The 23,161-nt window shown below is 29.8% G+C and overlaps 1 protein-coding gene across 2 annotated transcripts in view; it reads left to right on the top strand.

The window, feature by feature from the left end:
- Mcm6 (minichromosome maintenance 6) overlaps window positions 1-23,161 on the top strand; it is a 45,724-nt gene that overhangs the window by 16,372 nt on the left and 6,191 nt on the right. Inside the window, exons 6-14 of one of the 2 annotated variants that reach the window (XM_075364812.1) lie at window positions 442-619; window positions 753-877; window positions 5,033-5,266; window positions 5,355-5,522; window positions 8,296-8,433; window positions 11,128-11,280; window positions 12,995-13,148; window positions 18,250-18,393; window positions 20,188-20,324. In XM_075364812.1, the coding sequence (XP_075220927.1) occupies window positions 442-619; window positions 753-877; window positions 5,033-5,266; window positions 5,355-5,522; window positions 8,296-8,433; window positions 11,128-11,280; window positions 12,995-13,148; window positions 18,250-18,393; window positions 20,188-20,324 (1,431 nt within the window). Of the gene's footprint in view, window positions 1-441; window positions 620-752; window positions 878-5,032; window positions 5,267-5,354; window positions 5,523-8,295; window positions 8,434-11,127; window positions 11,281-12,994; window positions 13,149-18,246; window positions 18,394-20,187; window positions 20,325-23,161 lie in introns of both variants that reach the window. The other variant, XM_075364811.1, reaches the window with a different exon arrangement.

Genomic DNA, 23,161 nt, shown 5'->3' with positions numbered 1-23,161 from the left:
ACATCACTTGTAAACTTGATTCAACAAAGAAGGGCAAAATTGATTTGGCCTGTGTTTTGGAAAAATTGATTCCTAATAATTGTAATTAAAGTTGAATTAGTACAGAAGAAACCAAGATGTCCATTCTTTAAGAACTATAAAAGGAAATTCATGGAAATTCATCAAAGGAAATTCAGGGACTTCATGACATACAGTGGCTTAAAGGCAACAATGGAAAGAGGGATATGGGTATTTTGACAAAGCCTTTAGAAGTAGACATGGTACAAATTTAATCTATCAAGGTGGATTATTAATTAGCATTATTGCTGATCAGGAGTTATGACACCTACAGTTGGAATTTGGTACACATCATTTTATTCTTTCAATGTGTTTGTAAAACATTTTCTTTTTATATCAAGTTTTATTAGTAATATATAAATCATTTGATATCTTTGTTTTCAGTTTGGTGGTAATAATGCAGAGATGTTGATGACAAATGTAACACCAGAAGTAATGCGACAGAATATGACTGAAGCGGAATGGGCAAAAATATTTGAAATGAATCGTGATAGAAATCTGTATCAAAATCTTATTAATAGTTTATTTCCATCAATTCATGGAAATGACCAAGTTAAAAAAGGTATTTTCTTTTTTCAAGCGGTTATTTGAAATTAATAATTTATTTGCATAAATTAATTTTTTGTTTTTCATATTCTGTTAAATTATTTTTGTATGTTATAGTTTTTCAATAAATATTTAAGATTTATTTTTAGGTATAACTTTGATGTTATTTGGTGGTGTTCCAAAAACTACTACTGAAGGTACTACACTTCGTGGTGATATAAATTGTTGTGTTGTTGGTGACCCCAGCACAGCTAAATCACAATTTTTAAAACAGGTATGTCTATCTTTTGTTTGTAGTTTTTAAGGTTCACAGATCCCTCATTAAGTGTCAATAATGATTCCAATCCTAGAATATTGGAGCATTAGAGAATCCGCACTAAATGAAAAATAAAATATGTTAGAAATTAAATAAAACAGTTTACACTTTTTAAGGGAAAAGTATTTTTATTAGCTGTAATGTTTAGTGAAAGTTATCAATTTATGGACATAATCGTATCTATAGAAGCTTATAGAATGTAAATCAATATTGCTGTTGTTCTGTCATATATGACTTAAATTTGTATCACTACATCCTTTATGCTTTCTGTGGCAATGTAGCCATTATATCATCTGAAACAGCATGTTATAAGATAGCTAATGTATACACTTATGGTATAATTCAAAGTTATTACAGAGACCTAAATAAACACTCTCTTTTCTATATGGTTTAGTAAAATAAAGTAATTAAATAGATTGTCGACCACATTTTATAGAGATATCACAGACACATTTTTGGTATTATCTATAATAACAGATTCATTTTATGTAGTAGAACTGTACTTCAGCAGTTTACTGTTATCCAGTTATATTAAACAACAAAATTGTGAAAATTATTCTTCAGTTTCAATTTAGTCAACTCCCACTAATTTGTTTTTTGGTTAAGTCACTTAAAGATGATTCTGATTATTTTCTTTTGAAAAATTATTTTGTACATGAAGAAGGATATAGTGTTGCACTGTAGTTAGTCTGTATTTAAAAATATCTTGTAATCTCAGGAAATAGAATTTACAATTTTTAATATACAGGTGAAGTAAAGCAAGAAATTTGTAATTCGTTGGAAACTGATGTCGTAGTTAATATAAGTGCTGGATATTGCAGTTAAATTCCTAATTTATATACAGCCAACTTTACATTGCTGTAAACATAATTCTGTAGCAGGCCGAAAGTTGTAATTAATTTTTATTTGAAAACATTATTTTCTAAATTTTCAATGTCATGAATAAATAACAATTTTTTTTTTTGTAAGGCTTTTTTAACTTTCAAAACGGTAATTTTTATTACGTTATAAACTTCTTGAATATAAATTAATTTTGCTTATTTTATAAACTTTCTTTTAGTTTTGCAGTCTGTAAAAAAAATACTGTATTTCCTGAAATTAAACATTGTGTATCTGTAATGATCATGATGTAATGGGTAAAAAATCTAAACGGAGGTTAAAGTGCAAGAAAAGAAATGGCTACAATAGATGTAAGTTGCCATTATATATAACAGACCAGGGTAACGGATTTCTCTCAATCATGAAGAAAGAAAGAGAAAATAATAGTGAAAAGAAGAATCCAAAACGAACTAAAAGGGATTCTTTTCTCAGACTAGCCGGTTCATTTAACAATCTGTTCTTTGTTATACAGACAGTGGCACCCCCAAAAGCCACTGACCAGAAAGGTTGCCAGACCGGAATAAAAATTTATTGAAAAACGTAAGAGCGTGGACGATAAAAATTATTACGTTTCAACAGTTAAAGGGATGATGCAGTTACTGGTTCTGCCAGGTATTTAAATACTGCCAGGGACCAGCGGAACCGATCAGTAATTCGGCAAGGCCATGTTTGGCGCATTCGTGGTAACAGTGAGTAGTTTCACAAGCTTGAATTTGATGTAGTGACGGTGACAGCGATAACAGTAAGAGTGTGGTAACATACTTGCAAATATTGAATTGTATGAACATTAGACTTTCTTGGTGTTATCTTGTAAATGCAGTATTATTTTCTAGCAGTCGTTATAATGTTTTTAGTAAATTAGACTGTATTCTGTTTTTTGTAATTTAACTGTAAACAAGTATTGTCCTTGCTTCATTACTATTTTGTATGTTATGTATACGTATTGTCAGTATTATTTTTTTTTTTTTCTATATGTCTTTAGAGTAATAAATTGCATTTGTAAGAAATTTTTGGTTTGTTAGCCTCTCAATATCCTGGTCAAACCACAAAGATGCGACAGTATAGATATATATGAAAAATGACTTGCATAGATTGCTGTTATTTAGTTTTTATAGAATCTTTGGTAAGCTTTGGAACATATCTGCATTTTGGTCAGACTTTTTAAAAAATTCACTTGGCTAAAGACACCTTTTTTTTAATAGATGAGTCATTTACGCACTCCTCCTTAAATGGGGGAGTGTCAGACTCTCGTACGGGTTCAGCGCCTTAGTCTCAGGTCTTTTATGCAACTCTGATTCTTTGCTGGGTAATCTTTAGTCCTCTTACTGATCTGGGTCCTAAATCAGGCTGTATCCCATTCTCTCACTTTAGTTTTCAGGGTACTTGTTGCTAGGTGTACTACCTTGTCCCATTCCATTCTTCATATCAACATGTATGAAACTGTTTCTTCTGGAGAAAGCCAGCTTAACCCAACATCTTATCTGACCACATCCCACCCACCGCTGGCATTGGCAGATGCTGTGCTCAACGGTATCTTCAAGATCGCAGTACCTGCATAGAGGAGACACTCTCCTGCTAAATCGATGATGCAGGTAGGCTTCAAACTCACCATGCCCAGAAAGGAGCTGCGTTATATAGAAACCTACCTCAGCCAGTCCTCTGCACCCATACATCTATTCTTGAATTAATTTACGTGTCCATCCACCAGTAGATGAAGTGTTCCAGGCCTCCTGCCACTTGGATTGAGTATTGTGATTATTTGAGACTGTAACCCTAAATCAGTGAGTTTTTTTTAGCAAATGTTTGAGAAAAAGCTTATAAATGTAAAGCTTATCTTGGGTGTCATAACTGTAATGGTTGTACGTAGCTTGGCATGAGACAAATCATTGTAAAAATGGCATGACCATTTTTAAGAATAAAAAGCATCTATACCAGGCTTTACATAAAAAATAAAGAATAAACTGACTTTACATGGCTTTTTTTCAGTGAGTCAAATATATTGTAAAATAGAATTCTAAATCATAACAAGATTCAAGTGATTTTCAGCCCTATTTGTGAAACTTCACTATTCTCCCTCCAGTCACCATGTTTCTCCTTCTACAGGTCAGATTAGCACTATCCACAATGTCAAGCATGTTATTACATTTTAAATCAGCAGAATTTTGAAATGATTAAATCTATTTTTATAAATGATCATGAAATATGAAATGATGTTTGCATTCTAAACAATACAACAACAAAAGAAAAACCATATAATGTATTTCCATCGTCTTTATTTTATTAAGACAAAATCATAGTTATATACACTGACGTTTTATCCAGAACTTGACTGGTTTTCTTTTGTTCCATTACATTAAACTTTTCAAACTCAGTTGTAAAAGAAATTTCAAAGCTTAAAAATTGTTTCTAAACTGTAACTAAATTACATGAGTTTTATACATGTAATTATAAAAACTTTCTTATAAAGATAAAAAAAGTAGCTTCGAATCAAAATAAATTGTGTACGACAATGTCATTCATTTTCACAAACAAATATTCTGAAAGTAATTATTACACAATATCTTGTACTGTGTAAAACAAAAAACAAAATAATAAACACATTAAAAGCATTTAATCAATTGAAAAATGCTTCAAGTTGTCTAATTTTATTGAGAAATAAAGAAAAATTTGTTTCTTCTTTTTTTAAAATTAATGCTCCTTTATTTCTGCAAGTGTGATAGGTATCCTCCAATAGTGTTGTAACTTGTAGTTTTATGAGTTAACTCAGTACTTTTTATCGATTTAATATTTCAGCAATACTTATATACTTCCTTAACTATTTTTGTATATTTTTTGCAATGTTTGTCCTAAATTTTTAGTATGTTCACTGATATAAATGGAGCAAGTCAAAATTATAGTTATTAAAAAAGTAATGATGGTACAGTTCAAGCTAAAAGTGGTCGGCTGTCAGCCTACGTTAATTCAGTGTGAAATAATTAGCTGGTTAGTCTGAACAGTGATACTGTAAAATTTTAATGATTTCCATCATTACTTAGCAGAGGATATATAAGATGTATGTTTTTATTGAAACGCTACATAAACATAGATTTATGTGTCACTTAGTGACTATAAAAAGTTTAAATTGTTTTTTAAACAATTAAAAGTTTAAATATGTGGGCATTTTCATCTTTAAGGATTATAAAGAGTTATTTAAGAGTGTGTCTTCTAACTGGTTAATTAATTGCTTATATCTAGGTTGCAGATATGTGTCCACGTGCAGTTTATACCTCAGGAAAAGCTTCAACTGCAGCTGGACTTACAGCAGCTGTTGTTAAAGATGAAGAATCATTTGATTTTGTAATAGAAGCTGGTGCACTTATGTTGGCTGACAATGGTGTTTGTTGTATTGATGAATTTGATAAAATGGATGCTAGAGATCAAGTAGCTATTCATGAAGCTATGGAACAGCAAACGATATCCATTGCTAAGGTAATAATATAAAAATTTACATTTAGTTAATGTCTCAAGATTTTTTAAAAAATTATTTTTGTTTTATTATAATTTTATCATTTTTTAGGCTGGTGTAAGAGCAACATTAAATGCTCGTACTTCCATTTTAGCTGCTGCTAATCCAGTTGGGGGATGTTATGATCGTGCTAAATCATTGCAACAGAATATCGCCTTATCTGCACCTATTATGTCACGTTTTGATTTATTTTTTGTCATTGTTGATGAGTGTAATGAGGTAAGTAAATTATTACAATACATTTTATTCATTAAAACAAAATTTAAATCTTTTAAAATAAGAATTTTGTAATTGAGCTCCTTATTAGTAATCTTTATTGGTGTATTAATGTGCATAATGATCTTTTAAGTTAAAAAAGTCATTAATAATCAGTTTAATTTTTTATTCTTTTAATGGTAGAATAATACATTTTTTGAAACAATTGTCATATTAAAGCTGTAATGATTTGTAATACAATAGATATTGTAAACATGTTTACTTTTATTGCAAATGTTTACAGAAATGCTTCTGACATTGATTGTTTATTTCTTTTTTATCTATTTTCATTGATATTTAATTTAATGTTTGTTAATTTATACATTTCTTAACATTTAAATTAATCAAATAAAGCTTAGAGATGTGCTAGATACGTATATCTAAACCTGATATCAGGAACCATCTGCAAAAAAAAAATTGATGAAATATGATTTGATATTATTTACTTCATTAGGCAGTTGATATATAACTATTATCATTATTGTGTAATGCTGAAAGTAATCATGCACTTCCTTATTTTCTTACACAGCATCACATTTAATCATTATTACTTTATATTTCTACTTATGTATTATTATTACTCTCCTCCTATCATAGCTAGAGTAATGCTACAAGAAGGAAAGTATGGCAATCAAGCCCAATTTGGGGTATGGGTATTTTTTTTGCATTTCTCGATGTTTCATGACGTAAACGCCAAAAAAAAATAGTTTGGGGGGGTAATGTTTGTTGGTGTGTTTGAAGTTTATAACTTTGGATTGGATAAACCAATTTTGATGAAATTTGAGACAAGAGACTTGTGCATATGGGACAATTTTTTTTTAAAGTTTAGGGTAAATATCTCCATGGGCTGGAGTGGATAGTTTCTTTGGGGTCAGTTTTCTCAAAATTTTACAAACCCCTCTTTAAAAAACTCAGTGCATGACCGACTACATGCTTCTTGCCATTAAAAAAAAATTGCCCACAGATTCTCCCCTTCCCCAAAAACCGAAAAAACTATCTTTATTTATTGCACATTTTTAACCAGTTTTTTTTAATGTTTAACTAAGTATAGTAGTAGTTCAAGTGGCAAAAAATAAATATTTTGGGTAAATATTGGTAGTGTGAAAGCTAAACTAAATTTAAGAAAACAATTTTTTGAATTTTTGATAACTTTTTGCATTATAGTTAATGTAAACTTTAAATAATAATACTATTACAACAAAATTAATCAAAATTCACCCCCCACCACCTAAAGAGAAATATTAGGTAACTTTTTATTGGTTCATTTTTCAGTGGAATTTTTTTAATTTTTTTCCATTTAACATAGTAAACATAGTCAAATCAAAAAAATTTCTTGGGTGGTGATTTTGGGAGATCAGAAAAAAGTAAAAAAAATATCAGTTTTTTTGTTGAATTTTTTAAACTTTTTTCATTTATCATTATTTTACTATGTAAGAATAAATAAATGCCAGGAAAGTGTAATATATTTGTTGTCAGCCTTTTTTACTTCCTTGTATGAAGTATTGTGATGGCGAAAAATTTCGGTTTTCAGATTTCAACGGAAATATCCATTTTAACTATCCCTGAATCTAATTTGACTAGTTTTACCGTGATGTCTATATGTATGTATGTACATACGTATGTATCTCGCATAACTCAAAAATGATAAGCTGTAGGATGTTGAAATTTTGAATTTAGGACTGTTGTAACATTAGTTGTGAACCTCTCCTTTTGATTGCAGTCGACATCCAAAAAAGCCCAAAATCCAAAATAAATCTGGATTTTGAACTTTTTCTTAACTGCAGTAATAAGCTCTCATTGAGAGCTTTTCAACAATTTATCATAAGTGGTACTTATTTTCATTGGTTCCAGTTACAGCCAAATGAAATTTAATTAATGAAATATTTGGATCTTATAAGGGGAAGGCACATTGGTTATAATCAGACTTCATCTCCTTTTTTTTAAATTAAATATTGGTAATAATTATTAAACCTCTGATTGTAAAAAAAAAATTACAATAAATAATAATTCAATAACAATAAAAATAAAATAAAGTTTTAAAAAATATGAGAAGTTATTAATGATATAAAATTTTATACTTTTAATTTAAAATAAATGTGTATATGTAATTTAATAGGCATACAAGGAAGTCATCTGGTGTCCACATCAGTTTTTTAACTGCACATTTATGGTAAATTTGTTTTCTTTTAAGGTATATTCTGCTTCTACAAAGGTATTAAACCTTGAACCTAAAACTAAATTTAAATAAAATGCAAATTGCATCCTAACAGAAGAATGTCATTCATTATTTCTATGTAGTGCTTCCACAGAAATCTTTGCTGAAAGACTATTTTTTTTAAACATCTTTTATTTTTGCAGTAGCACTTTCATTATTTAGCTGCTGTGAGCAAGTTATAGTCATTTTAAATTGTTTTGTACTTAAAATTTGATCCTTTAGAGGCTGTAGGATTTTGGTGATTGTGTTTTGCAGGCTGTTGGTGATTCTAGTAACATTCAGATGTTACTCATTGTGCTAGCTATTGACATGTAAGATAATGAAAGCATGTAAATTAAAAACTTGCATGCAATGCAGTAGCTTCTCTTATTTTTATTTATAATGGTCACTTTAAATTTTCAGTTTCAGTATGTTTTCTCAATTGTTAATGGCTTAGTAATGACAGTTCTGTTAATTGAGGTTTAAGTGTTAAAGAACTTATTGAGTATTTTTCAATTTTTTATTTATTGTTAAATGTTTCAGACGGTTGATTTTGCAATTGCTGAAAAGATAGTTTCATTACATAGTAATAGTGAACGTCTTACTGATAAAGTGTATTCACAAGAAGAAGTACTTAGGTATATCACATTTGCACGTCACTTCAAACCAATCATTGGCAAGGTGTGTAATAATCCATCTTTACTTAATTTTGATTTTCATAAAATCCTATTGATCTAAATATTCATTTTAGTATTAATCTTTCTCTTAGAAATGAAATTCTTGTCTACATACATACCAATTTCCTGCTCCCTGACATTAGGTCTGAATATTAATCAAGCCTTACCATCTTCTATTATGGGCAGTAATGTTCCTTCTTCATCACCTTCAATGTAAACATTTCCTCTGTTCTCTTAGACAAAATATCTTATTCTAATCTCTTCTTTATGCTGTTTACTTTCAGTGCATTCTTAACGTCACAGTTTTTTATCTTATTCTTATTCTGTTCAGTCTACTCAGAAATTTCCAACTCTACTGTTAAAATTCTACTGTTATTCTCTTCTGTTCTAATTCTAGATGTGAGATCTATATCTCTATCTCACAAGTAATATTTTGTGTGTATTAATATTTAACCATGATAAATTTTAACCTAAATTAAGCTCATAAGACTATTAGATTGGTTAATTTATTTGTATTTTGTACATTTTATTTTATAAATTTCTTAATATGTTGACGGATGATTTTTAAACGCAAAAGTTAAATTGATTTATTAAAAGACAGATTGTGGATAATCGCAGCATGGTTCATTACTTATCATGAATTCTTTCTTAAAATAAAGTTTTATCGTAGTATGACATCATGCTTGTAAATAAAAGAAACTTTCCCCACAGAAAGTGTAACGTTAGTGTGTGTACACGTACTCGCACAGACTATAATTCTGAGAAATGGTGGTGGGGTTAGACCAGTGAGACCGTCAGAAAGACGCAGTAATGTGTTGGAATTCGTCGCTGTGAGTTGAGTGCAGTGACTATGTTAAAGAAAAACTGTTTTTGAAATTTACAGTCTATGTTTAATATGGTATACAGGTGTGAGAAACTAATATTAAAGACCTCTCCATAAAAACATTTCATGGATCCATTAGGAAATTCTTATCCGTCAACTGTTTTTAAAAAAAATAAAACTTTAGCATGTTATGACATATTATGTACAAAATTATAATTATAATTAATTTTGTATTAGCCAGTTCCTTAGTACTATAAATATTAATAAGGTATTTTGTAAAATTCTAATCTATGTACAAGTAGATAAGTAATACTAGTTCTACGAATTCAAGTAGACTAATTATGGGTGTTCAAAGTCAAATGTGTTTATTGTTTGTCTTTTCTTTTTTTTATTTATAAATAATGTATATTTATTCATTGCTGTTAGTAACATTTTTTTGATGCATTGAGTTATTGTAACTGTCTTTTTTGTAAAACTCTAGAGAGCAACATAAGCAGCATTATCTTAGTACATTGTTTTGCAAATCCCAACAATAGTAAGTTCATTTTTTTTATTCATTAAAAATTAAAAACTTTATTTTTGTGTATAATTTAAATTTTATGTTTTATAAGAAGCTTACAAAATGATGTCCAAATTGGGACAAGAAGCTTACAAATTGGCACCCAAACTGGAATAAGAAGCTTACATATTTTTGCCTCCTGTGAGATATTTATTTTAGAAAAATGCTGAAAAATACTTAATATATGATATTATTAAATTGTAGATCATTTTCTGGACTACTAGTGTGATCTCATTATCCATTCTTCTATCTCTACCTAAGTAAGTAAGTTTTTCCACATATTTTCTCTAAACTGTATCTTCAAAAGTTACGTTATTTAATAAATGCCCATTCCTACCCACCAGCATCACTACATTTTCTTACTTATTTATGTATTCTCAAACTCTACAATCTTACACATTCTATCTATTTAAGTAATATAAACTTGCTGAATTCATTCCTCCTCCAAATGTTTGCTCTAACATTATTATGATTTACATTACTGCCTTAAATAACATAGACAATAATATATTCTTAATCTGTGTCAGATTGTTCCACTTTTGTTCTACCCAACATCTGTTGATTCTATCATGTCAAATTATTATTCTCTTTTTGTCTGTAATTTGAGAAGAAAATATTAGAAGCTTTTGAAATGTGGTGCTATAGGAGAATGTTAAAAATCAGGTGGGTGGATAAAGTGACAAATGAAGAGGTTTTGCGGCAAATAGATGAAGAAAGAAGCATTTGGAAAAATATAGTTAAAAGAAGAGACAGACTTATAGGCCACATACTAAGGCATCCTGGAATAGTCGCTTTAATATTGGAAGGACAGGTAGAAGGAAAAAATTGTGTAGGCAGGCCACGTTTGGAATATGTAAAACAAATTGTTAAAATGAAGGATGTAGGGGGTATACCGAAATGAAACGGCTAGCACTAGATAGGGAATCGTGGAGAGCTGCATCAAACCAGTCAAATGACTGAAGACAAAAAAAATCTGTAATTGTTTTAGACTCCTGCAAACATATCCTGTTTTTACTAAGTCACATGCTTGCTCAATGTTAATAAAAAAAAAATACCATTTACTGTATTCTGTAGTTCTTTTCAATCAGATGATGTGCAGCTAGGATAAAATGCTGCTTCTTCTTAGGCAAACAAATTGATTTTCACTCTGTGCTTCATAGAAGCAAAGCCTTATTTCTCAAATTTATGCTTATATTTATTTTAATAGATTATTTTTTAGTAAATTAATTTTTATGTTATGTTTTCTAATAACCATTCAAAAAATAAATATTATGTATTTTTTAAAAAGTTTTTTTATAAGTTTTGTTATTATTTAGGAAGCTGGAGAATTGTTAGTACGAACGTATATAAAATTACGCCAGTGTGATTCAAATTTCAGTTCTAAAGCAATGTATCGAATTACTGTAAGACAATTGGAAAGCCTTATAAGGTTATCAGAAGCATTTGCTAAGCTCGAATGTCTAGACGAAGTAAGTCTATATATATATTTATTTTTTTTTTAATATAAAAGGAATAATTTATGCAGTGTTTGATAAAACTGATTTTCTCAAAAGTGTTACCTAAATTAAAACTTTGGATGAAAGTTTAACAACTTTTTCATTTAAAATAGCTTGCCAACATTTTAATTTGTGGTTTTTATTTTATTTTTTATAAAAGATCAGGCAGTTATCAAGGTATGTTTATGTTTTGTTATAGTTTAGGAAAAATCAGGACATACAGCTTTATCTAATAGGCTGTTAAGAGTATTATACAACCATTACACAAAAAGACATAAACCCCAGATTGATACAAAGGCTATCTTCCACCAAAGCTGACTCCATAGGTTCTCACATTCATAGCATTGATCTAGAAGGGTCTGATCTTTTCTCACAGATCTAACTAAAGATGTGTCGAGGATAAAGGAACAGATTTAAGATGAGAAAGCAAATCTATAATCTAAATATGGAATAACTGTTAAGATTATAGAAATATTTATATTAAAAAAATTAAGATTTTTGCCCAAAATTCCTTCATGCAGGAGGCACTTACTTCATCTGTAATTTGTTGGAAGGTATTGATGGTAGCAGCAAATAACTATGTGATGGAAAAAGCTATTTCTCCAAAAACTTAAGAGCCATATGAGAATGTGTATGGGCTTCCTGAATAAACTATTGTTTAACTATGGTATTTTATGACAGAAGTATCAACTGAATTATAAACTGTTCACAGACTCACATTGGTAAGGTACTTCAAGGTAAATTTTTACATTTCTAGCTGCTAGAGAATACTGTAACCATTGATCAGATAATAAATTTTGTAATCCATCAAATCTATTTCTCGGCTCTTTTAATTGTCCCTGGGTCCAAGAATATGAAAAATTCAGTTGCAGAATTTTATATTACATATGTTTCTGACTATTTTGCTTTATATCCCAAGAATGGTTTATCTACAACTCCAAAATTAGGTGTAATATAATTTATGTGTAGAGAATTGTTTCAATTGCATTAAAAAAGAAAAGTTAAGTAGATGTCTCTTGAAGGGGTTTGACTTACAAATATTTTACTCATAATTTTTTAATATTGCTTAAATACCGCTGAGCAGTTTTGAAAACAACAATTAACACCCTCCTAAAGTTTAGGGTTTTATACACTTTGTTTAACTTTATTATTTCAACCTCTCAACTTGGATTTTTTTTAACCACTTTTATTTGAATATGTTATCAAAGTAAAAATTGCTTTCAATCATTTTGATAGGAGGTGATACACCCCTACTATTAAAAATAACAGTTTTTAAAATGTGTTTAATTTTTACCATTTTAAATTTTCAGCGTAATAGTATTTACTATTTTTCTTAAATTAAGTATTTTCAAAGTAGGAATAGTTCACATTTAATTACAGAAATAAATTTAACTATGTAAACTTTTGTAGTTGTTTATTTTTAATTATGTTTTTGATAGTTCAGGACAGGGATAATCAGTGATAATTTTTATAACCTGCTACTAGTTTCACATCAATGTACAATATATTTTTTAAATTATTTTTTTGATAAAAAAAGTAAGGAAATAGAAGTAAAAATAATGATCAGTATGACTACTGGTTTTTAGTAAAATCTAAACAGTAGTAAATGTTTCAAGCAAATGCCAGGAACTTCCAAATATTACCAGCATTTTTCCAGACTTAACATTTTTAATAATTTCATGTTCAGGTACGACCTCATCATGTACGTGAAGCCTACAATTTATTAAATAAATCAATAGTAAGAGTTGAACAGCCTGATATTCTGTTAGAAGCTGATGCAGAAGATGAGGCTCTACCAATGGAAGTTGATGGAGAGGAAGCTCAGATCAGACCTGCAAATGGTATGTTTCATATTTATATAAATTATTTTTTCTTCAGATGATGATGAAAATTAAAGTAACAATATTAAAAGCAGTAAATATTATTAAAGGGTTTTATTTTAGAATTGAATTACAATAATTTTGCCATTTCTCTTATTTTTTACATGACATAAATATTTCTTACCTGATGTTCTTTTAACTTTGAAACAAAAGTTAGCATTGTTTAGTCCAGATCTTAAGATTTGTGTGAGTGAGACTTGGGCTGTGTGAAAGCAGAATCAGAACTTCACATCTGCAAGGTTTGTAATAACAGCTGTGTAATTCAAGCATTGTGGAGATGGTTGTTATTGAGTAGTCTAGGCTAGCTATGTCCAATCCAAAATTGTTACCGGGCTAATAAATTACTAGTTATGTGAAGTTAGCCACAATATAATAAATAAATTTAAATTCAATAATAAAAGTTAGAACTCTTGAGAAAGTATTAGGTTTAATAAAATTTCAACTGAAATATTTTTACATAATACTATATTTAAATGTCTATTATTTTATGCAAAGTAATACATATTTACAAAATTAAATATTAATGATAGTAATATCTTATATAACCATTAATTAAATTGTAATTCTTATCTAGTCGGTGCAAGGTTTGTTTTTTCAATTTTATTCACTATTTTTTTAATTTTTTTTTATATATATTAACTGGTAATTTAGGGAGGTACAACGAAGTTGATTTGTTAAATTCTTATTTGTAAATTTGTTATGATTTTTGGACTTCACAATTTTTAATTTTGAAAAACAAAAGATTGCAAAGATACATGGTTCCCATAACAGTTATAATACAGAGTGTTAGTTGTTTCATATTAGGAAACTTATCTTTTTCGATATTTTTTTGATAAAATCCAAGTTTATTATTTGGCTCACATCTATTTCAAATCAATACTTGACTGAAAGTCTATCGATTCTGTTCATAAGTTTTCTGGAGCAGATTCTACCTCGATGCTAAAAGGACATATAAAAATATTGAAAATCATTTTATGCTTCTAAAGATAGGCAAATCTGTATTCAAAGGCTGCAATTTTCAATGGTCTATTTCAAAAAGTTGTGCCACTACTTTTAAAATTACTGCAGAAAATGCTTCAAATTATTTTCATAAAGCTTTAATTTCATCATGAATGGTTTTATGTGTTGATAGCGATCTGTAATTAATTTACTTTCACTTTGAAGCAGCTGATTAAGTTCACTTAATTTTGCTGTACTATCTGTAAGAAAACATAAATTTAGAAGCCATTTTTCATCGTGGAGTTCCAAAATAGCCTGCCCATTTTCATTCATAAAAATAGAAATTTCCTCTCTTAATTTCCAAAACCTTAATAAGCATTTCCAGCAGCTTAAACATCAAAGTTTTGCATAGAAAATCAAATCACTGTATTCAGATTCTAATTCACGAAGATGCCCTTGAAATTGACAATGTTTCAGAAAATTATGTTTTATTATATTAATTACTGTATACATACACAGTAGGTCTGAAAAGTTCCCGAAAACAGTTCTTGTAGTCAATACAAGTAGTGCCATTTCTTGGACAACCAAGAAACTATGTAGTACGATGTCTGACGAGTATGTGTATAAAATTTCATCATGTTTTGTCACTCCTGTCTCGAGCTATATTTGGCCGTGTACATTGTGTTTATATGACCTTGTGCAAGCTCGCAACATGGAACCAAGAAGCACGTAAAATTTATTTTTGACTTCAAAAATCTTTTGTTGAAACTTATTCTATGGTACAGCAAGCATTCGGTGATGAAGCCGCATCTCATACTACAACATACACCTGGTGGAAGTGATTTAAAGATGGTAGAGAGTTGTTGGATGACGACAAATGAAGCAGGAGGCTATCAACAGCTGTTCATGATGAAAACGCTGCGAAAGTGCATGTACTCCTGCTGGAACAACCTCATCTTATCCTTCAGGGTATAGCAGAAGAGCTAAACATGGTAAAGAGACAGTACGTACAATTCTAACAGAAAAAGTGAACCCCTGAAAGGTGTGCTCCCGGTTTGTTCCACACTTCTTGACTGAAGAACAAAATCAGGTGCGTCTTTCTTGCGCCCAAGACTTCGTTAAAACTGCCAATAGCAACCCGAATGTTTTGCAAATAATTGTAACCAAATAGAAGCTGTTGCTTCGTGTGTAATCTGTATGTAGACTGTCTACATGCAAGCATGTCCTTACAGCTTGTGCATTACACTGTCTACATACAGATACATACTGTCTGCATTCATTATTCTGCATTGTCTTCTCAGTGCAGAAAATCAGTGGGAATCATCCCTTTACTGTTTCAGAAGATTACCCTAATTTTTCATGTTGATGTTGATTTACAGCTTTGTGTCAGTGTTGAATATTTGTTATGCATTGTGTTAATTGTTGCTTATTCTCAGATTTATGATGACATACCATTCATCTCTTCAAATCTATTCCAAAAGGTTGACCTTGATCCTCGTAACAAATGAGAAATGCTTACATCTGCCTCTTGAGTTTTCTTAAAAGTATCTTTAGGCACAACAGAAATACATTGAATAGCTTATTTTTTACATGCTTTTCTTTAACTTATAATGGTTCAGCCATGTCCCCGAATCTTGCAACCTTAAAGTCATTTCCCAAAGTCATGTAGCTGTGAAATTTTATTCAGCAACACAAGTCTGGTAATAATACAATATTCCATTATTAATTTCATGTTTTTATATGTTTACAATACAAAGAGAGCATCTTGAAGAGAGCTGAATGGATAAACTGTAGCTATTGATCTGATTGATTTTGATTGTTAATTCAGTATGAGTATAGATGATTCAGGTGACAGTTGAAGCAGGTTTTAATATAAATAGTTCAAATTTACCTTCTTCTAAAATTTATGTATGCTTATCATCTAATTTAGTTATAAACAATTAATAATAGAAACTAATTATCCAAGTTATAATGTAGAATAAAACTGCATATAAATATTTTTTTGTTTCCTAAAGAATTAAAACAACTCAAAGTAGAAACTTACTTGTCAGTTTAAATATTTATACAATTTTAAAACAATGTGGCAAAATTAACATTTTACAAAAAGATTTTATAATTTAAGAGAGAGAATTTAATTTGTTCAAATATAATTTCAAACAACTCGGTTCTGTCATAAATACCAAGAAAAGAAAGCAAATGAAGATTAAGAAGCCAAGTGGGTAAGACTGGATGTTCATAATAAATACAAATAGAAAATGTATTTAAGTATATAATAAACATTTGTTCAGTGTTTTATATAAATATATGTTGCTGTTATTTAAAATCCCAATCAGCCCAATTAATGTATCTAATAGAAAAATAAAACATGATATATTCGTTTATAATGCATTATATAATTATATTGTAAAAGGACCAGTATAACGGACCAGGGTAATTAATATCTTCCAATAAGAAGTACTTGCAAAATTTGAATTGTATGAACTTTGGAATTTTCTAATGTTATCTTGTTGTTAATGCAATATTAGGTTCTAGTGGTCATTATAATGTTTTTAGTAAATTGGACTGTGTTGTGTTTTTTATAATTTAACTTATTAAACAAATCTTGTCCTTTTTTATTTGAATTATTATTTTGTGTGTTATGCATACGTATTGTCATTATTATTTTTATTATTTGTTTTGTTTATGTCTTTAGGGTAATAAATTGCATTTGTAAGAAATTTTTATGTTTGTTAGTCTCAATATCCTTGTTGAACAGAGAACACATGATATTGTGTAAATACATGCGTACATATATAAAACATATATATATTATTTTACAACATTCATATTATGCCTCTATACTATTGAATTGTATTTCGATTTTACTAAATAGACCACTTAGTACAGAATATTGAGATAAAACATATCTTACCTTAATTTTTTATGAAAGTACTTTTGCGAAATAACTCAATTCTTTCAATCATGATTGAATATGCGTGATCCCATGAAAGGACTTTCATGAAAAATTAAAGTGAGATATGTTTTATCTCAATATTTTGTACTAGGTGGTTTATTTAATACAATTTAAATATTTATGTGTGTATATATATATATATTACGTAAAATTTGATAATTTCATTTATGACTACTGGGTAGAAAATTAAAAAAGGTTTTTTAAAACATGATTTTCTAAGAAAAAATAATAAATAATATAAACAAAACAACGAAAAATTAAGAAGTAGGTATGTTTTCAAGAAAATTACTTTTAAAAAGATTTTATATTTATATATAACTAAAAAAAAGAACATGGGGCATGCTCGAATTATAAAGTGGTTGTACATGAAAGTGTGTCCAATGCTTTTCTTTTTAGTCATGCATAAATAGAAAATTTTTTTTAAAGTAATTTGAAAAAAACAAATTGAAAACAAAATTATTTTTTACTTTTTTGTATTGATCGTTTTGTTTTGTTTGTTATTAAAAAGACATTTTAGTCTATTCAGTTTTTTAAACACAGTTTTGATAGATCTAGCTGTTGTTCATGGAATTCATTAATTATTAGTATGAGTTTTTTTTTCAATTTTTTGAATGATTAAATCAGCAGTAGCCTTCTTTTTCTTAATGAACATCATTTCCAGAAAAAGGTTTGATGGATTTCAGGAACAGCTTCTTTTTACGCTCAGGTACATTGACTGACCAATACCTCTGTTAAAAATTACTCAACATGTCATGTGAAGAGTTAAATATTACTTTCAGTTTGCTATACTTTATTTACAGAAGTGCTTTTTTAGTTCATTGAAGAAGGCAGTGGGAAAAATTCCAATCCTCACTTTTCCTAGTATGCTTGGGGCATATGATCTTTTTATTATCGAACATGGTTATGACGCTTTTTATTTGATAGGTTTCATGCAAATGTTTTGATAATAGATTAAAACAGATTAATAAAAAATAGCTATTGTCCACTGTTGATTGCTGTTGTGTAATAAAATTACATAACAGCAATCAACATCTTTCAGAGAATAGAATAAAATATTTTTACAGAGATATATAGCTTGTTGTGGGTGTTGTATATTCTTTGCTTTCACCAAAGTATTTATATTTTATCCTTTAATTGAATATTGTCAAGATGTAATTTTTTTTTCAGAAGGTGAAGAAAGTGAAGGGCAGAGAAATGAACCTTCAAAACAAGAAAAGAAAAAACTGTCACTAACATTTGAAGAATACAAAGCTATTACTGATATGCTTGTTATTTATATGAGAAACAAAGAACTTGAATCTGGTACTGAAGATTGTAAGTAAACATTTTTCCTGTTTAATTTTTGACAAAGAAAATAAATTTTATCTAAGTTGTTTAATAAGAACATGTTACCTGAAACATTGTCATGAATCTCTCAATGTTATTTGTAAAAGATTAGTAGTTAAAAGATAGGAAGCTCAATGGGAATAAGTTTACTTCCTGTTGTGAAATTAAAGTTATCAAGTAGCTGAATTGTTGACAGATATCCCTATCTCTGTGTAAGATATCTCTCCTAATTGTTACCTTACAATCAGCTATACTCTTTTTCCTTTTTACAAACATAAAATACTGATTGAAGTTTAGGTTGAATGCTAGAAAAGATAAAAGGCAAAAGAAAAATGAATACATTGTTAGAAGCAGTTAATAAGTTACCAATTTTGGAGTTTGGTGGTAATTTTTTCAGCTATTATCAGGGGACAGAACTTGTAAATATCTGCACAAATAGAGATATATGTAAAATGTGCGGTCTGTGTTTTATATTAATAAGATTTGACATTATCCTAAAATGTTATTGTAGCAATAAATTATTAATACCATACATAATACTTATCTAATTTATTGCATACATCTCTCAGAAGTGTAGTTTTGAAATCATTCTATGTATACTAAGAACCTGTAGTCCTATATTTATGTGCTAGGAAGTGAAAGGAATGATTTTAAGGATGCATGTGCAAACTTCTGTATGATGATAATCTTTACAGAGATATAATATGATGTGAAAATAAGACACCTAAAACCTGTCTTACTGAAATTAATTAGAAATTTAGCACTTACTACTGTTCCTTTTTCCCCTTGTTGATACTATTATAGAAATTTCTACTTCTGAAAAGTCTTTTAATTAATATAAAAGACAGGCAAATGTTAAAACTATGGAGGTAGTTTATTACTCAATGATAACTGACATTTGCTATTTTAATGGAGACAAAAAATAAAATACCTTAAGTAATAAGATCTTAATTGATTTTATTTTTCTGCTAAGATGATTTGTTGAATCATTAATTAAAATTAATAATTTTAATACATTACATTCAATTTTAGAAATGGAGAATTGCAGTTTAAATTTATGTTACAACAGTTTCATAAGAAGGATCTGTTTTTTATTTACATCTATTTATCAAATTAAAAATCACTTGGAAATAAATTAGATTTGCACATTTTGTTTTATTTTGTCAACATAATTTCCTAAATTCAATAGACTTTGTTACAGCAGTAAATGAGTTTATTGAATGTCCATCTGTATGCAGTCATTTCTATATAAAACCCCTTAAGAACTTTTAACTTGTTTGCTTTATGCTTGACCATTTTTTTTCTATCATCAAACTAATACTAAGTTGATTCAGGAGAATAGGGCATACTTTGACAACTCATTCTAGAGGCTAAAAGTAAGAAAAAAGTTCATATAAACATAGGAAAACGCTTTGTTAGCGTTTTCCTATGAAAAATCTTTCAGAGTGAAAGATTTCCCCGAGTTCAGTTCCTCCGAGTAAATTAAGGCTTTCTGAAATTCTGGGAAGGTCAATTAAGGAGCAAATTCGACTAAATATTTACTGTTTTAAATTTCATTTAATATATACACTTACTACAAGATACATCTTGTAGTGAATATATCTTGGCATCTTAAAGCATATCTTATATATAGTTGGTAATAAGAGTTAAATAAAGACCGTTCTGAAGTAAGCCCAACAAATATATACTGTTCAATGGAATGTTCGTTTTCTGTTTTGTATTCAATTGTTTTTATTTAAAATTTTTGTTATTATTTAAATACTATTCTATCATAATTTACAGCTGAAACAGAGGGTGTGAGAAAAAGTGATGTTGTGGCATGGTATCTAGAACAGATACAAGATCAAATTGAATCTGAAGAGGAATTAATGACTAAGAAACAGTTGATTGAAGGGGTCATTAACAGACTGGCTTATCATGTAAGTTCTGTTAATCAAAATTAAACTTTTATACAGTGATACTTAGCTATTTTATTTTGAGATTACGCTTCAAAACTGGTGATTGTAAATTTAATTAAAATTTGGCAGTTTCATCTTCTGTCTGTCACTAATGGTTAAAGTTTACTGGAGGCATAGATACTTAAGTCCAGTTGAAAAGAAATCATCCTACCCCTATTCCCTTTCTTCACTCCTTTTTTGTCATTAAAATATTTGCCCTAAAGAATAGAAGGTGGATTTTGATAGATAATAGTTCTGCTTCATGGGCAGAAACCAGAAGTTTTTACAGACTTTTCAAAGAAAAGTACAGTATTACTTTCAGTTGCATGGTGTGAGTTCGATGGGAATAAAAATTAATTTTCTTTATGTTTTGAGGTATAAGAAGTACAAAAGTACCATTAACTTAAATTTGGGGTTTCCTTATATATCTATTTACCGGTGTCCATAAAGTCTTTCCATGCTTCCAAAAATTTATTATAAAAAACTATTGCAGTTACAGCTGTGCGGTTTGTAGCAAAAGGAAGAAAAAATTATCAAGTTTTTTTCACAGTCAGTAAACTTCAACATGTGCGCCTTTTTTTGCTCGTAGAATATCCAGCCGATAATCAATTTCACTCCAAGTGTTGGTCAACATTTTTTCAGTAACATTAGCTACAACTTCAGTTATTCTACATCTCAATGTGTCCAGATCAGGTACAGGTGTTGCATAGACCTCTGTCCTTAACATAACCTCAGAGGTAAAAGTCTAAGGAAGTTATATCTGGTGATCGTGGTGGCCTAGGAGTGGAACCATCACGCCCAGTCCATATGCCATGAAATGATTCATTCAGAAAATCTTGAATTAGTAATCCCCAATGTGGTGGTGCGCCATCTTGTTGGAAATCACCCTAGGTTGCAAGTTATTTAGTCGAGGTATAGCAAAGTGTTGCAGCATATACAGGTAAATGTTAGCTGTTATTGGTTGCTCAATGAAAAAGATGGGACCGATGATTCTGTTGTACATCAAACCGCACCACACATTCATTTGAATGTTTAATCTTTTCCCCAGTAAAGTACGGATTTTCTGAGCTCCATATTCTCACATTAAGCCTGTTTACTTTCTCTGAGATGTGGAAAGTAGCTTGAATGAAAAAAACAGCTTGATTAGCTGGAAGTACTTGTTATCAATCTGTTGCAAAAGCAGAACAAGTAGAGCCATCATCTAGCTGTACATGTTGCAGTATCTGAACTTTATACATATGCAACCTTAGTTTCTTGTGTAAAGTTTTGTACACTGTTGACCAAGGAATCCCTAGTTCACGAGATGCACAACTGATAGATTTGAAGGGATATGTAGAAATGCTTGCTGCGCAATCTCAACCTTCTCTTCATTAACGGATGGCCACCCTATTAGCAGAAGGTTGACTACATTTCCACTCTCCTTAAACTTTGCATACCACGCAACAATACTCTTGCTATCAGCTGCTGGTCGCCCGTATTCTCTACTAAAATTTCACTGCACAATAATCGGTGATTTCAACTCGCGATACCACAACACACATTGTGCTTTCTCCAGGGACACCATTTTATAAAAGATTGATCACAGTTCCTTCTGCTCTACCTCTAACTGCTACAAACCAGTATAAAAAAACTTGATATTTTCTCTCTTCCTTTGCCACAAACCGCACAGCTGTAACTGTAGTAGTTTTTTTGTAATGGAAATATTATAGACACTGTATATATACACAGGCCTAAATCAATTCATTGAAAATTAGATATGCTGTAGTAGTATATCTGAAGTTGAGCATGTGAAAATTTGGGCATAAATTTATTAAATGACAACTATATGAGGTCTGTAAATAAAGTAATGGAACTGGTTCAGAAAAATGTTTTATTTTTCAATTCAATTATACATGGACTTTATCACCTTTGAAATGGTTCCCTTGGGTAGCCACGCAATGCTTCAAACGGTTTTCCACTTCATAGCAGTGTTGGAACTCAGAAACCAGAATATCCTTCAGATGGTCGGTTACAATTTTTTGTTTATGTTTTGTGCTGTTCCAAAATGGTGTCCTTTGAGGTGTTTTTTTTTTAAGTCAGGAACAGAAAAACGTTGCAGGGACTGAAGTCAGCTGAAAAAGGTGATTAAGGAACTACAGGAATGTTTTTCTTTGCAAAAACTCATTAATTGAGAGTGCAGTGTGACAAGGTGCATTGTGATGCAGCACCCAGTTATCTTCAATGGCTGGTCTCACGCAGGCAACTCTTTTCCACAGTCTTTCAAGAATTTCTCGGTAGTAAACATTTACAGTCTGTCCTATAGGCAAAAATCTTTACAATGTCATTTACTATCGAAGAAACAAATTAGCATGGTTTTGATTTTTGATTTGTTCATTTTTGCTTTTTTGGGACATGGTGAGTTTGAAAAGTAGCACTCCTTGCTCTGGCCGTTTTGTTTCTGGGTCATACTCAAATATCCAAGATTCATCACCAGTAATTAACTTTTTTTTAGAAAATCAGGATTAGTTTCAATTCACCCTAGTTGACTGTGGCACACTTCCACCCTGTTGTTTTTTCTGTTCAACAGTGAGGTTTTTTGGGACCAATTTTGCACAAACATTTTTCATGTTCGTTTGTTAGAATTTGATGGACTATGGTATGGTTCAAATTCAATTGTTCTGCAATCATTCTGACAGTTAATCGCTGGTCATACCATATCAAGTCTGATTTGCTCAACATTGTTGTCACTTTTTGATGTTAGTGGTCTTACAGAGCATGGATCGTCTGTAACTGATTCCCGGCCATCTGAAAATGCTTTAAACCACCAAAAAACTTGGGCT

The sequence above is a fragment of the Lycorma delicatula genome, chromosome 4 (genome assembly GCF_047948215.1).
Source record: "Lycorma delicatula isolate Av1 chromosome 4, ASM4794821v1, whole genome shotgun sequence".
In the NCBI taxonomy this organism is placed as follows: domain Eukaryota; kingdom Metazoa; phylum Arthropoda; class Insecta; order Hemiptera; family Fulgoridae; genus Lycorma; species Lycorma delicatula.
The sequence above is the reverse complement of the archived record's forward strand: the minus strand, read 5'-3'. Positions and strand labels throughout refer to the sequence as shown.